Here is a 16,172-nt window from a genome sequence, read left to right on the forward strand (position 1 = left end):
TCGTATAATGGACGAGTAGTAGGTATGTATCTATACGTACCTGATGATGGAACAAAGATGAAGGCAAAGAAAGAAACCAATTGCAAGAGGTGCTATCGGATCGCACGATTGTCGGATAAGTAAATCTACTAAGCCTGTCCCAAGGGGGGTACACAATTTTAATTTAATATATCATGCTGATTTTTTTCGTAAGGCCACTATGGCGGGACTAACTAACCAGTGTGCGAATAAATTACCATATATACAGTCATCCACCAGCCAATGAGACACCACCATCATTTGAGACACTTTTGCCTACCTAATATCTCACTCAATACTACACCAATTTTTACAAAATAAATTTTAACATGTAGTAAAAGCTCATATCTACCAGTCTACAAATTTTGGATGCAGTCAAGGCAATATTGACAATGCTGTGGAGTTTTCAAAATGGACTGTTTTTCAGAAGTAGCCGAAATACAGTCACACCTCTCATTGAGACACCCATAATATTAGTTTTTCTTCACGAAAGGTTGTTCAAACATTCTGAAACTTGGCACAGTTATAAAAGGGTATTTATCTCAGATTTTCATGTAGTTTTTGTAGTGAAAGGTTGTGCTCAAATTTGCCGAAGTTAATTTTCCAATTTCGGTGTCTCATTAGCCAGTGGATGACTGTAGGTAAAGTCTATAAATAGGTACCATGTTTTGGGCATCGTTTGGGCGTTGTGTCAGCTGCTTACACTGTGCGCCTTTGTTTGCCGCCCCTTCCTCTGCTTTTTTCTACACTCTTGCATGGGTCACAAACCCAGTCGTTGATACCACGATCCAGTCCAATGCACGGAAGATGGTACTGCATAGTTAGTGGTGAGTATCAGGCAGAAAATGACACGAAAAGAAATGACTTACCCACAATGTCTCACAGCCTTTTCGTCTGCAGATAATTATTCTGCTTTCGTCGTCGGCCTCAACTTTGTCTATACTCTCGCCGCAATCACACTCTCTCACAAGCTTTCGTTTACTGGTGTTCCTCAAACCTTCTTGTAGGCTTCCCAGGTCGGAGTTTGCAGAGGCAGTGGGCACTGGGTATGTTGAGATCTGTAGCAAATCTGTGAGTTCCATGCCCATTCCTACTGTCGGTTCCTGTGTTGATGGCTTCTAGCTCATCTGCACGTAGGCCAACTTTTTGTGCGACGACGGCTGAAACAACTGCATCAGTCACATCAAGCATCTCGTCTGCAGGTAGCCTGACCTCTTGCACGACGACAGCTGGAACAACTGTGACGTTCGTGTCAAGCGTGTCTCCATCATTGGAAGGACAATGAAACGGGTAAGTGAGGAGCTTGTCAAACACGTCAGAGAGTGCACCAGTCTAATCTAAGCTCATCTGGTCCGTAAATTACCCAAAATTGGTACTTAAAATAAAAAAAATTTAACAGTCTGGCGGCCAGACTAACTAACCGGCACCATATGGCAAATTCAAATCCCGCTCCCCCCTTGGCCTGTCCCTTACGTCGGACACCTGGGGTCATTCGGTCACCCCAAATAACAGGACCCCTGAAAATACCCTTGGAACCCAGATCCCAATCCGGATAAAAATTCTGAAATTTTTTTGAACACCCATAGCACTGTCCGGATAGAATTTGGGCCATTTTGGCTGGAACCCAGAGGCAGATTTCCGGATAGAAATTGGGCTGACCCACCAAACCCAGAGCCACTTCCGGATAAAAATTGATGGAGGTGGGGATCCGAACTCAAGACGTACTGAATGTGAAGGTCATCAACTAAGTTTTAACCATTACACCAAGTCAACATACCATTAGTTATCCACTTTGACCATCTTACACCATCGATATTTGCATTTCCCTCAGAGGGGCCACAAAATGGGCACGATTTCGTGTATTTTAGTGTTTTGTTATCTGAGATGCTTGTAGGATGCCTATTAGGGCTCCAGAGGGGACACCGAGCGAGAAATTGGCGTTTTAAGGTGTTTTTAAGCGAAAATTTGGTGTTTTCAAGGGAAAAAAGCGAAAATAGAGGTTTTGGGTAACCCAGATTTGTGTCTAGATAAAATTTGCCCATACCTGGACCCAGATCTGCCATCCGGATAGAAATTGTCCAAAACTGTCCGGATAAAAATTCCAAAAATTTCGACTTTTTGGATCTGGGTTCCAAGGGTATTTTCAGGGGTCCTCGAATAACTCGCTCAAATCTTCATCAGGCATCTTCAATCGCAAGAAGAATTAAGGCCCGAGTGCTCAACCCCCCCTCCCTTTACCCCCCCAAATACAGTATGTTCTTCCCACCCTCCTATGTTTTTCTTAGAAGGAACCATTGGTTATTTGCAGCCGTCACCTCCAAACGTCGTTTACCAATGACAGTGACAACCTTCTGTGCATCAGGAAAAGGTGTTTTCTCCCATAGTTACCACATCAAAATCATAGCCAGATATAGTTCCCATTGCCGGAATTGTGTTCTGTATCCTTGGCGGGTGGATCTAGAGTGCGTGATCGAGTCCATTGCGAAAGGGACGAGGTGCATGGTGAAAGGTAGATTTGCGGATCAGCTCTGAGGCTTGGTGCACCCTATGAAGAATCCCAAGAACACTATGAGTGCTACCATGACTATCAAGTCAGTATCGATTGGCATTTGAAGAAATGCTGGTACTCGCATCATATCACATATGCTATGACTGTCCTCCTTCTCACTCAATGATTGAAACCACAAATTGTCATATTCAACATGGAATATCTTCGTACGAAGTACTGAGTACTTAAGTACTTATGCTATGCATTTACTTCATTATGTAGCACCAATGTAGCACTGAGCGTTGACTAGTCGATGGAACTTCAATGAAATTTGAAATCATCGGAGCCAGAATCCGAATCGGATGGCAACCCGATGTCACATGATGTTGGTTGAACTTTGGTTTGGCAATCATTCCCCTTTTTCTTCTGACGACCATCTTCTCTCCTTTTGTCCCTTCATCGCTCTTTGCCTGACGTCCCCATTATGAACTGCTCGGATGAAATGCTGGGTAGCATGTGTTGTTGGTCAGGAGGTACATTCCCGCTCGCACTCCATTCCCTAAAATGACTATTGACTCCACCATCTCCTAGCGTACTTCTGCACTGCTATGCCATTAGTATGTCAACATTTTCTCTATGCGACAAACTCCTCATCTTCGAAATAGGTTACCTAAGCTACCTGGCAGCAAGACCTGTGATGGATCAGACGGCAATTGTTTACCCACGTCATCTATCATCGGCCGCCAAACACGCGCCGCCCGCCATCCAAAGGCGGGACCCAACAAACTCCTACCCTGTTCCCCTCCTATGCACAGGAAACCTTGTTGGTTGACTTGGTCGGACTCAGTTGAGAGGTACACACACACATTCCACCCTTTCAGATGACGCTGACCTTGTCAGCGGCCGAACTCCCTCTTGACCTCTTCCACGACAGTGTTTCACCCCGCAGCGCAGCAACTCTTCACCTGAAATTCTACCAATGCAGTGCACCCCATCCTGTACCATGGCTCTCACACACACACCAACCAGTGAGGCGTGCATTCGAAGGAGCAGGGGAGGATGTGGTAGACAACGAATGAGGTAGTACACACATGTATGTATTGTGACTAGAATTTCGAATATAAATCATTTGCTGCATTCTCAACCGATTCAGAAGTGTCCTAATATTTCCTCTACCTCCTCTACCCTGTATATATTTGCTACAATGTACTATGAAACTCCCTGGCTACACAGCTACGGCTAAATCTATAGAACTATCATGTGCTATGGATTTTAGAGGGTCAGCTATGGAGAACAATATATAGGGGGGCTCTCGATGGTGCTACCAGCACTATCACGTCAACATATCACAATATTGTAAGTACCTTTTTTCCTGATGTGGTTCTCCACGCTCATCGAAGTTGTCAACTGACCCTGCCCGCACCGGCGCCATGCCAACCACCTATGTGCCCAACATTGACTCCAGGGTGTCACGCCCAGGAAACGTCTGTAAATGCCACACAGATCAGGACATATGCAGGCCATGGTGCCATGTCTGGAACCAATTTCAAAAAGAATCAAAAATTCAAAAACTCGGTACCTTGTGCACTATAAATTCTGTTATTTAAAATGATAGCTTAGCTCAATGGAAATGTTGGATCTAGACTGGTATTTCATTGTTGAGGTCACAAGTTCAATTACTGTAGGCTGCAACTTTTTTTCTCAAAAATATATTTGCTCCAGCTTCTTCTTACTCTCCTATTTACATATTTATGCACCAAGAGTCTAAGACTGCCACTCTGTAATTTATAAACACCAGAAAGTATGCATATAATCCAAATTAATAAACTGGGAAATATTTCATGAGAATTGACATTTTGCCCTTCCACCTCTCCCTGCACATGTATGCATTGTATCCTCTCTTCCAGAATCAAAGCAGACCATGCACCTCCTTTTTCTTGAAGTGGAACTGGATGATTCCAGTGGTGCTTCCCACTGTAAGAATTTACTTTGTACATTTTGGCCAGAAAAATAGGAGAAATTCTCTGCTAAAGGTTGCTTTGGCTGTAGTATTGGAGGTGTTTGTTCAAGATTTATAACCATGCCTGATGACATGGATGCTGAGGAAGTTGATGCAATAGCTGTGGCTGAAAGTGTAGATGTATTTATTTTTCTTCTAGCTTTCTTTGCCAAGGGCTGTTGTTGAGGCTGATTCTCCATGCTGTCATTATGGAAATATATGAGTGGTTCAAGAACCTCTGCAGCATAGGTTGGTGCCTGGATTCTCTCCTGATTTTTCTTTCTTTTATTTGAGCTATTCATCATGTTTTCATTTTCCCTCTTTTTTCCAGTCCATTTCTTGTAATGATTTTCAAGATGCTCATGCATTTTATAGAAAATTGTCTTGCCATCAGCCTTTCCTGACCACCAGGCAGCCATAGCTTCAAAATCAGGATCCTGAGCAGGTGAGAACCAGTCACCATGGAGGGATACAGAGGCATTGAATAGTTGAAATTCTTGTGTTGTATGCATGGGGACAACAGCAAATTTTGTTCTTTGAGCAGCTGCCAAATATTCATAGATATTTGTCCTCTTTCCTTTCAAAGAGGCCAGATGTAATTTAACAGGGTAAATGCTTGAAATGCATAATTGTTCTTCTGAAGTAGTTCTGGGGTCATGAACAACCTGTCCATCAAAATTACATTTGATTCGAAGCACATCTGGAATGCGTGTGATGCCAAATTGCTCATGTGTTTGTGCAAAGCTAAGAGGATCTGATTCATTGAAAAGCTGCCCAAGCTTTGGATGTTTCTTCCATTTGATTTTTGCTTGCAGTCCAGATTTTTGATGGTCAAGCCAGGGATCATAGTGTCCCAGATATTTCTTGCCCTCCCCATTGATTGCCCCCATTTCTGTATTGTATCTGTGTCAAAAATCAGCCAAGAGACAATCTGCCAGTACTGGTGAAGCATTGAGAGATGCAAAGTTTGTTCTTATATGTTTATGAAAACCCTCAACATCATTTGTCCCCCTTAGGGTTCAATATTTGTTCAACCCATGTTTATCTGTTCCAAGATGAACATACAAAGATATATTTGGTGGATCTGAGACCCAACCCTTCTGTATATCATGGAGGATGCCTCTTGCTTTTTTCCAAGACTCCTCACTGAATAGTGGCTGTTTTGTAACTGTGCAAACTACCGATCCCCAGCAGTCAAACAATTCTTTTATGACTTGATAGAGAATGTTTTTCTCAGGGATGTAACGCCTGATTCTCTTCCAAAGCCATTCAGGGTCAGATTTTCTTTTGGCAGCAAAAGTGGTTCCATTCTTCTCCAAATATGCTATGACCTCTAGTTTATCTCTCTTGTCCTGGATAAACATAGTATTATTGAATGCTCTAGCAAATTGCTTGCTAAGTGTATGTCTCTTTGAAATTGTTTGATTTATTCTATCCATAACATGAAAAACATCATTTAGAATTCTTGAAGGAACTTCTTTTGACTGTTGTCCTTGAATATGAATTGTGGGATCAATCATCTCAGAGATCTCCATGTCAGGTTCTATTTCAGGATCAGAATCAGAATCAGAATTGGAGGCATCAACATCCATATGCTTAGTAGGTTGGGGTGGTTTGATTACTCTTGGTGAATCTTTTCCGCTGGTGGTAAATTTTGACTTGGAGGCAGTGGAGGATTTTCGTTTCGAGTTCGCAAAAAGCTCAGATCAACAAGGACTTCAAAGGATTCTCTCCCATTTTGAATCTGTTCAAGAGTTTTCTTGTGAAATGAGAGTACACATGCTGGAGCTAAAACCTTATCAATTCTGACAACTGCTCGTCTCTTTGTTGAAGACACTCGAAGTGATGTAGCTACATTTCCCACCATAATAGAAAATTCATGTGGTTGGGGAATGATAACTCCATGTGCAACTTCTTTTCTCCACATCACCAGGCTTACCAATTGCCCCACAGGTCCTGCAACTTGGAGAGGAATACCTACTGTGGGGGTAATCTTAAGTACATTATAAAGTTCAAGGCTTGCCCATGCATCAAGTGCAGCATATGTGACCTGATTTTCAGAAAGTTGAGGAGCATTCCACTCAGATATTCTTGTATCCTTTGAGATATGCTTGTGGAGTACAGCTGCACCAATTTCTGCAAGTGATGCATTTCCCTTAACAACTGCTTTCTTAGATTTTGCAAATGCACCAAGTTCTAAGATGCCAACATATTTCTTTCCACTTTTATGTGGCAACTTAAAATCTTTGAAATCTCTTGCTAGTTTTGCTAAATCTGCACCTATACCCTGACCAATTTTCATTATTCTCTCTGTTGTCAAGATTGTTTTCAATGGGGAAGGAAGTTGTTTGAGGAGATGAACACGGAAAAGATATACAGCATTAGGCAGAGCAATTTGAATAAGAGCTGTCCTTTTTGAACTGCTAGAAAATTCTGCTGTAGTAAACTCCCATTCCATGTCAAATCCAATGTGCATTATGTCCCCATTTCTTTCCAATGCAAGTTCAAGAATAGCATCACAAGCAGTTTGAATTTCAATCTCAGTTGTACAGATTGCTACTATGACATGGCTTGGCAAAGTCATCCTTGGAAGATCTGAGAATTCATCCAGATGCACTGCTTTGACTCCCTCACTGAGTGAGGGAAAGATTTCAACAAATGTTGCATAGTCACTAGCCACATTATCTGTAAAACCAAGATTTGGTTGTGGGAGTCCATGGTCTTCCAATGACTTTGAGATGTCTTCTAGAGCAGTTCTGACATGTGATAATGATTTTGTAGGAACAAATGATTGATACCGAAGCTGTGAAAACTCATTTTCAAGTGAGAACAGGGAGCTAAATGTAACTGTTCCATTAAGCTTCATCATAAACTTGGGAACCTTGAATGAGTGATCCCATTTGATGACACCAGCTGGAAGAGCAGCAACACATTGATCCAAGACATGGCATATATGCTCAATGAAGTCTATATATAGTGTTGTGATATATGAGCGATGAGGTGCAAGTCCTGCATATCCACTCTTATCTTCAAATTTTGAAAAGAGAGGATATGCCTTTGGCACATTATGCTTTGATTCCTCCTTCTGAATAGCATACAGATATGTTAACTCTCTCAAGTCATGTTCTCTGAGGTGTAGCTCTCTCAAAATCTTAGACCAAGCATTGGAGCTGAGAGAATGAGCCATGCCTGCTCTGATAAGTGTTATCACAGTTTTATCGATTCCACTTCGATGTGTAAGAAATGCAGGAAAGCAAGCAGCAAGCCCAGGATTTAGTTGTTCCATAATCATAGGATCATATAAATTCCAAGACTTTCCACAACCACCAGATTTACGAGAGCATTCAACTCTCTGAGTAAGAATATAGTAGCAACTGTCAAGAGTAATAACTCTGCGTGCAATAGGATTATCATTGAATCCTTTAATAGACAGTTCCTTATCTTTCAACCCAGATCTGACACATTTATGATCTTTGCAGACAAGTTTATTGTCGCCATTCAGAAGAGTAGGAATCCAAACAAATACATCAGGAAAATACAGTGACTCAGGAGTTATGCCACCAGCAGAAATTGCAGCTTTATCCATGGCAAAGAAAGGATGCCTTGGATGAATCCAGAATTGTCCCTGCTTGTAGCAATCAGGGAGTTGTTTGCTACGAGGACCTATCTGGCCACTAAGACTAGCCTTTAACATAGTGAGATAGGCTTTTATAACACCCTCCTTAGGCTCAGAATGTCTAGAATCCTCAGCATTCCCAGAGTCATCCAGATCAGTATCAGAATCAGAACTGGAGTCAGAACTAGAACCATAGTCAAAGTTATCACCAGAATCCAAGTCCTGAGTAGCAGTAGACTGATTCCCTAGAGTAGGCTGTTCAAACAGATCATCAAAGCTACTTAGTTCAGCCATAGTTATCTCATTAGCTGGAGCAGAAGAAGTATCTGGAAGTAAATTAAGAATGGTAGTACTACAAGCAGAAGTAGCAAATACCTTGTCCCAAGTCCATAGTCTCATCCAATGTATGCAAATCTTGCCCAATGTCATCTGCAGAGGGAATTTGCATGTCTGAACCTGGGCCCATGTCCCCAGGTAAAGTAGATTCTGTAAAATCAGCTTATCAAAATATAGTATGCATGTTGGATCTCACCAGATGGAACAGGTCCAGCTGCAAGGGAGTTCTTAGATTGTTTCTGGCTCCCTTATTGAGTTACTGGATGAGAATGTGGTGAGATGATAGGGTAGAATTACATACTGAAGAATGGATGAATCTCCTTGGAGGAATTTGCCTGAGAAACTGTAATCTTGATGGGCCCTGGCAAGAAAAGAAAGATAATCAAAGGGATGAGAATGTTGAGATGCTGTTACACAGCTGAATTCTTGATTTGAACAGCAGAGCTTGTTGAAGGGCCAGGATCAGAGAGATCAGCTTCTCCCTCAGATTCAACTGATTGCATCCTTTTCTTCCTTCCAGCACCACTTCTGGCACCTCCTGCCTTGTGCCCTTCCTTATTGCAAGTACCTCTGCGACGGCCTAATTTTGTAGTGCTATTTTGCATGTTGAACGAAGGAAATCGGTGGAGTAGAAGGCAAGATACACATTGAGGAAGCACCTCCAATTCACATTAGTAATCATGTGACTCAAGATGTCATGCCCAAAAGATGCCAAATTCATTCACAATAAGCTGGATATAGACATAAATTCTGAAATGGAAAGTAGGGTCTGATGGGACTACCGCTTTGAGAATTATGTCCAAATCGGGCATCTTTTTGGTTCCAGACATGGCACCATGGCCCGTATGCAAAGGCCTGCTCAATTCTAGGCAGTTCAGATCAGATCAGGTCAATCCGATGTCTTCCCAATTGGGACGGGTGAATTTGGAAGTCCTCTGATCTCAGGGCGCCAGTCACCACTGCTTTTGGATCGAACAGCAGATACTTACCTATACTTACTTGCACAAAGCAGAAATACTTACACAAAGTAGAATACTTACACAAAGTAGAATACTTACACAAAGTAGAATACTTACACAAAGTAGAATACTTACAGTAACTTACGCTGAACGCAAAACAGAATTTACAGAGCAGAAGGTCCCAGTGGGAACGTAATAGCTGTAAGGATAAATCCTGCAGGTAATTTTAGCGAGGGCCCTTGAAATCACATGAAAATTATTAACTCCTCACAGAATATCTTTTATTTACTATGTACACTGGACAAAACTGTACAAAATCAAAAGGACAGGGCATGTGTTCAATACAACTGTTATTTCTGCAATTGCAGCATAAGTGAAGTAGGATACATGCAAAGTCAAAAGACAGCATCGAAAAGCCATTGATCCAAAAGTGGTGGCGACTGGCGCCCTGAGATCAGAGGACTTCCAAATTCACTTGTCCCAATTGGGAAGACGTTGTATTGACCTGAACTGATCTGAACTGCCTAGAATTGAGTAGGCCTCAAGGTATCGAAATTTACTGACCAAATATGTGTGCAACTTACCAAATTAAGCTCCAAGGGTGCTCTGGTAGTGTTGTAGACCATTTGAATGGACTTCATTAGATAAGGTCACAAAAAAATTTAAGGCCTCCGACGGATGCCCCCCCACACAACCCTATATCCAGGATCCACGTTGGGCCGCCACCTCCTTGGCTTGGGGGACAAGACCTGCGGACCGGCAACATCTGCAAAATGGATACCTTCCCATAAGAATCTGAAGACATCTGAAATCTTCAAATGTCTTCAGATTTTAAAGTCCGAATCTGAAGACGACGCCACCATCAAATCTTCAGCCTGTAAGCCTAACTTCAAAATCTAGAAACTTCAGATTTCAACAACTGGTATTGAGAGTCCCCGTCATTCCTTCGCCCATTTTGTAGTTTATTTACCTCCCCCGGCCACAAAAACATGTCATTAGAGTAGCCCTTACACCTGTGTAATCCATTGGCCATGTACAACAGTGGAGTATTTAACAACAAAGTTTGGAATCAAAAATAGGGCTATTCCTAGGATTTATTAGCACATGCAGGCCTGTCAGCATCAATTTAAGGATTGCTTGAAGAATTACAGCAATTGTGAAGCTTCAGGTTGGTATAGTGGGATGTACATAGGTGGGAGCGAGGTGGGAGGGAAGGGAGATGGATGCCATAAGCAGCAGTACTTCGTCATGCCCCACTGATTCCTGCAGGAATGAAGGCATTCCACCAGATTCCAGTGGAATCCTCAGGAATGGCACAGGAATCCACAGGAATGGCACAGGAATCCACAGGAATGGACAGGAATGGCACAGGAATGTCACAGGAAGGCCTAAAGTGTATATTTCACAACTTAATCCTAAGAATTCCTTATGATATTTAGACTTGAATAGGGAAAATCAAAGTGTATTTGATAGAACTACATAAATGTATTCTACTACATTGCAGTACTTTACCCTCCCCCACATGCTCTGATCAGTGCTGATCAGTTCTGATCAGACAGGATGGTTCAGCACTGAGTTAGAGGTCAGGTGACTTGAACTGTATTTATTAAAGTCAGAAATTCAGACCTCATTATAAAATTCACAAGTGAATTAAATCAAAAAATGATGTATTTCAATTATAATACAAAATATATTTAATTACATACAGTGTATACTAGAGAGGGAGGGGATGGGCAAGGGAAAAGGGAAGGGGGATGGAAAAGGGAAGGGGGATGGAAAAGGGAAGGGGGATGGAAAAGGGAAGGGGGATGGAAAAGGGAAGGGGGATGGAAAAGGGAAGGGGGATGGAAAAGGGAAGGGGGATGGAAAAGGGAAGGGGGCTCGTCAACGTCGTCAGTTGATGTGGTCGTCGTCCTCGGCGTCCGTCGATGTGTGGCCGTCCTCGTTGTCCGTTGACATGTTGTTGTCGTTGTCCGTTGACGTGTTGTTGTCGTCGTCCATTGACGTGTCATCGTCGTTGTCCGTTGACGTGTCGTTGTCGTTGTCCGTTGACGTGTCGTCGTCGTCGTTGTCCGTTGACCAGTCCAGGCTGTAGTTTTAGACCAAATTCACCTGGGATGTTCCACCCCATTGGTTTCCATAGGGTGTGGAACTTGCTGCCTCCCCAAAATGTCATGGGCTGTGGAATCCTGGTCTCCTTCAAAAAACACTTTTCCGTAATAGAAATGTTGATATAATAATGTTTACCACAGTTTATAACAACCCTACATTAGGTTTTATGTGATAATGTCATGATCAGGGCTAATATGTGGCATCTATTATTAGCCCCTGTGTTTCCTCCATCAATACTGGCTTCTTCTCATTCGTTTTCTTGGGCCACGGCTGTCAATCACTATTGATGATACGCCGTATGACTTCCGTGCTCACACGATATGATTTCCGTGCTCGTCAATCAACAGGATATATTTCCACGCGTTTATTTTTAGCTTCCTGTATTCCACCCCATCAATCAATGTATCCGCCTGTCATTTCTATCACTACGGTCTCGAGCACCTCCCGCGCAATGACAAGTCTCCCTCCTGCTGCCCATTGGTATGTTTTCTTCCCTCGTATGTTTTTTTTAATCTTCATATGTTTTCCGTTTATAACATTGTTTGCGCGCCTCTTTCACCGCTGCAGACTCAAGGACTCAGCTATGACAGAACCCATTTGGGTGCATTACATTACTCTCATTGTGTTCACGCTCACCATCATGTCTTACACGCGAGACACATATGAGACTGCATTTTACGCACCCATTTTATGCGCCCACCTCACGTGATGTTGGTTGAACGCCAAACACTTATAATTAGACAAGTCGCCGTTTTTACACTAGTTGCACGTCAAGACAACCCACTGTTTTTACACAAGAAATTTTCATTAGTACATATGGTAGTATAGTAACAAGATATAAATGGTAACAATAGATGACAAGATGGTCAAAATGTCAAAATGACGTTCAGATCAGACGGGTGTTATGGAGGTGGTCAAGAGGTGGTGGTTTTGTAAACGCGTGTCCTTCGGTGGCGTCTAGAGTAAATTAACGCCTCTGCCTTTTGGCGGGGGGCTGTGAAGTGGTGGGGGATAAACTATACATTGGAAATCAGCATCCGAAGTAGAATATTAGAAGAGTAATTACCCTGCATCCACGACCTGCGACATCACCCAGCTGACATCCTCCACGGCAGCTAGCCAGCTCGAATTGTCCTGTCCATTGCCCGGCAAACCAGACTCCCACCACAGCAATGTCGCCAGCACAGTCAGGAACACGTTCTGACCATGCTTGTCCATAACCGACCAACCATCTTCCCCCGTAACCTCTTCACGATGAGCCGGACCCAAGGGCCCTTTTACGTCTGCAACCCCACGCCAATGTGGCTGCAATAGATTCCACCAAGCCCACCACTTTGGGTCGAAGGATGACACATCCTTGATCTCCGGCGACTTCATGCGCGCACGCCCCACCCACCAATCGACTTCATCCGGCCGCCTCTGTTTCTTGAAACCTGCCTGAGGTCCTCCAATGCTAAAACCGTACCGACGCTCCAGTTCGATGTACTGACGAATGGCTTGGGTAAACGCCGGGCCCAAATCTCGAGCCGAAAGAAGCATGAAGGCCTTCGAGAACCACGTGGGCCAATTGGGATCAGGCCCGGGTAATGTGGCGTGCGCTGTAGAAGGGATAGGAGTCGAGGTGGAGGTCGGCAGCGTAGAACCCTGTGAGGGTAGAGTAGGGGGCGGCATGCTAGGATGAGAGGAAGGAGGTGAGATTGCAGGATCCTGTTGAGGAGCAGGAGTAATTGCCGCGACAACCACTTCGATGGGTTCTTCTGGCCGGTCTAGACGCTTCGGATCCATCGTAGTACGTCTGGTATTATGCATGGAGCCCCTTGACAACGACGGAATGGAGGGCTCATCGTCTTCGCCGATTCCTGAGCCCTGGGACTCATCAGCACTCGTCTCCTCCTCCTCCTCCTCCTCCTCCCCCGATGACGACGACGAACTTTCATCATCAGAATCTCCTGCATCTGACTCAACGACTGATGCACGACGCTTCCTCTTTCCCTTCTTGGCCTTGGGAGGTGGAGCCTTACGTGGTGCCGGCTTCTTTGATTTTGTTGTTCGATCGCCTTTTGCCTTCCTTTTCCGCAAAGCCGAGGAGCGAGGCCCATTATCCGCTGGTTTGATTGTAGTGGATACCGCTTCTTTGGTCATTGTTGGAATCGTTTCCGCCGATCGGGGGAGAGAGGTAGAAGCTTCGACTGAGGGTGGATAGCATGAGTCCATCGATAAGGGGTTGCTCTCATCTTTGAGCGTGTCACTTGCAGAAAGGGCTCACGCTCGTCGTTCATCGGGAGCTGAAGGGCAAGGTCAACGAATGTCACACAAGTAAAATGACGAAATCACTTACAGTAGCAAGTACTCATGAATTCGAGGAACACGTTCTTAACTACAGAAAAATTTTCCACGTCTGCATAAGCCCACTCCTTGGGAGCGGGCGCCTTGTTGGTACCGTAATGGAGGCTAAAGGCCGGTCAACGCTCATCAGTTCCACGGTAGATGTTGTAAGATACATAGAAACTGACCTAATTGCATTGATATTTCCGTTTTGTATTGGCTCAGGACCGCCAATGAATATGGAAATATGCATCTTGAGTGACTTCCCAATCCCCTCGAGAAGGGGACCGAGAAGGTTTGGCAGATCATTTAATGCCCTAGTTAAGATGGAATATGAGACAAGCATCAGCAACGCGAAGCAACTTACTTTTGCGCTTCGGCAGGGGACATCTCCTGGATCTCCCCCTTGCCCTCCTTCCACTCCTCCTTGGCTTTCCTATGAGCGACGAGGGCATCTTCATTCCATCGTTTTTGCTCTTCCTCGCCCAGTTCGAGAAACACCGCCTTTTTGTAAGTGTTGCGGAATGCGGCACGTTCGCGCTCTGGTTTGCCGCTGTCTGAGAACGCGATGTTGCAATCCTCCTTCATTGACGCAAAATTGGCCGCTCCCCAAAGTTCCCAGCCCGCACGGAGCTTAGGACTTTTCGGCGTACCGCCCAGAAGTCGGTCGACCAATACAACGATTGGGTCTTGGGTTTTCTTCGATCATTGTAGGGACTTGGTCTTTTTGGAACGATGATTGAACCAGTTGTAAAGAGACTATGACGCAGATACACGTTACTACTGAATCTCTGAATCATAATGTTAATCACGTACCTTTCTCATACGCTCAATGACTTTTCCTTTCAAAGTGCTATCAGCGGGGGACAAGATTTCGAACCCATCAGAGGTCTTAGGAAATGGAAAAAGGGGGGGAATGGTTTCGTTGTCTTGGTCACGTTTAGGAATGGGAATAGACCAATGGAAGGTTTTGAACCAGTCATTGAGGATGTCATTGAGGACAGAGTTGGCCTTTTCGTTCGATTTGAGGACTGCAGCCTTGTAATCATCAAGGCAACTCTTGAGAAACTTTGCGCGAACCCCTTTCGCCCAGCCTTTCTTCAGGGTCACCAGCAATGGCTGTGCATCAACCCTTGATTTCCAAAAACATCAGGAACAACCCTCACGATGATTGATGATCACTTACACCCCACTCTCATGAGTATCGTCCACCGTCGTACTCTCCAATACCTTTGGTTCAGACATGCGGAAGAGCAGGTATGTACGTATCTATTTTTTTGTGTATACACCCAATAAGGTTCCTTCACCTGTGGGAACGAGGCAAAGAGGCTTCTTTCCGCTCACTTAAAGTCCAGATTCTCAACCGCACCCTCTTTTCCCCCAACCCCCCACTTTCAAACGCCTCCCCACTTACTATCTCAACATGGTACAACTGAATGATGTGCGTGCGGCCGCCGTGTCCTCTACATCACCCACTTTTGGTAATTTCCGACTGTTCCTTTTCATCCACGACATCTAAAATTTCCCCCATAGCGAATGTTGAGAGACCAGACAAGGCCAACTGGTCTGACAACCCCAGTAAGTTTTCATTGTGACGCCTTTTCATTAAGCTGAATTTTTCTTTCAGCTCTTGAAGATCTGTTTGCGCGCATGGGGATCACGACTGAACACGCACGCACCACCGCCACCAGTTTCATGCGAATGTTGGTTGCCGTCGAGAACACCTCCACCACTGCTCCTGGTGGTAGCGGTCGCTATGAAGTCTTTTTCGCCCCAGAGGACGACTTTTGCGGATTATCCGATGACGGCGATTCGTCTTTCAAGTTTCTGGAAGATGAATCGCCCGATTTAGTCGATTCACCCGCTGCCACTACCGCAGTCGCGTCCACTGGGGATCTCTATGGCTCTCCCCTGGCTTTGACTTCAAGCAGCAACACCCTCATTGCGTCTTCCAGCCCTGCTCTCGTACCTTCCTCTCTTCCACCTGCAGACATGATGGTGGCTGTCGCGGCTTCCACTGGGTCTTCCGCCGCTACTCCTGCAGTAGCCCTCGCAGGTACGACAACGGCTCTCCCAGCTACCCCTGTGGCGCCAGTTGTCGCTCCCGTTTTACCCAGCAACACCACCACAATGGTCACGCCTGTTGGAGTCACTGCATCAACCGCGGTGCTTTACGCGCTTCCCTTCATCCGGCCAGCAAACGCGCCCCTCAATGCTATCCCTCCGCCAACACATCTCATTACCCCCATCTACGGGTATCACGTTCCCGCTCCCAATGCCTTGGGACCGTTTTATACAGTCACTCGCGGTCGCGATATT

General features: G+C 44.6%; 2 protein-coding genes across 2 annotated transcripts; both read right to left on the minus strand.

The window, feature by feature from the left end:
* Positions 1 to 717: 717 nt before the first annotated feature.
* LACBIDRAFT_314134 (uncharacterized protein) lies at positions 718 to 1,106 on the minus strand (the record flags this gene model as incomplete). Its single annotated transcript, XM_001877886.1, has 2 exons — positions 718 to 831; positions 888 to 1,106. 2 exons carry the CDS (start codon positions 1,104 to 1,106, stop codon positions 718 to 720), a joined length of 333 nt encoding a protein of 110 aa, XP_001877921.1.
* Positions 1,107 to 12,495: 11,389 nt separating this feature from the next.
* Positions 12,496 to 15,098, minus strand: LACBIDRAFT_324385 (uncharacterized protein; the record flags this gene model as incomplete). Its single annotated transcript, XM_001877887.1, has 8 exons — positions 12,496 to 12,544; positions 12,595 to 13,717; positions 13,867 to 13,979; positions 14,042 to 14,170; positions 14,221 to 14,486; positions 14,507 to 14,644; positions 14,670 to 14,985; positions 15,040 to 15,098. 8 exons carry the CDS (start codon positions 15,096 to 15,098, stop codon positions 12,496 to 12,498), a joined length of 2,193 nt encoding a protein of 730 aa, XP_001877922.1.
* Between the last annotated feature and the right edge of the window lie 1,074 nt (positions 15,099 to 16,172).

Source organism: Laccaria bicolor, genomic scaffold, assembly GCF_000143565.1.
Source record: "Laccaria bicolor S238N-H82 LACBIscaffold_5 genomic scaffold, whole genome shotgun sequence".
NCBI lineage: Eukaryota > Fungi > Basidiomycota > Agaricomycetes > Agaricales > Hydnangiaceae > Laccaria > Laccaria bicolor.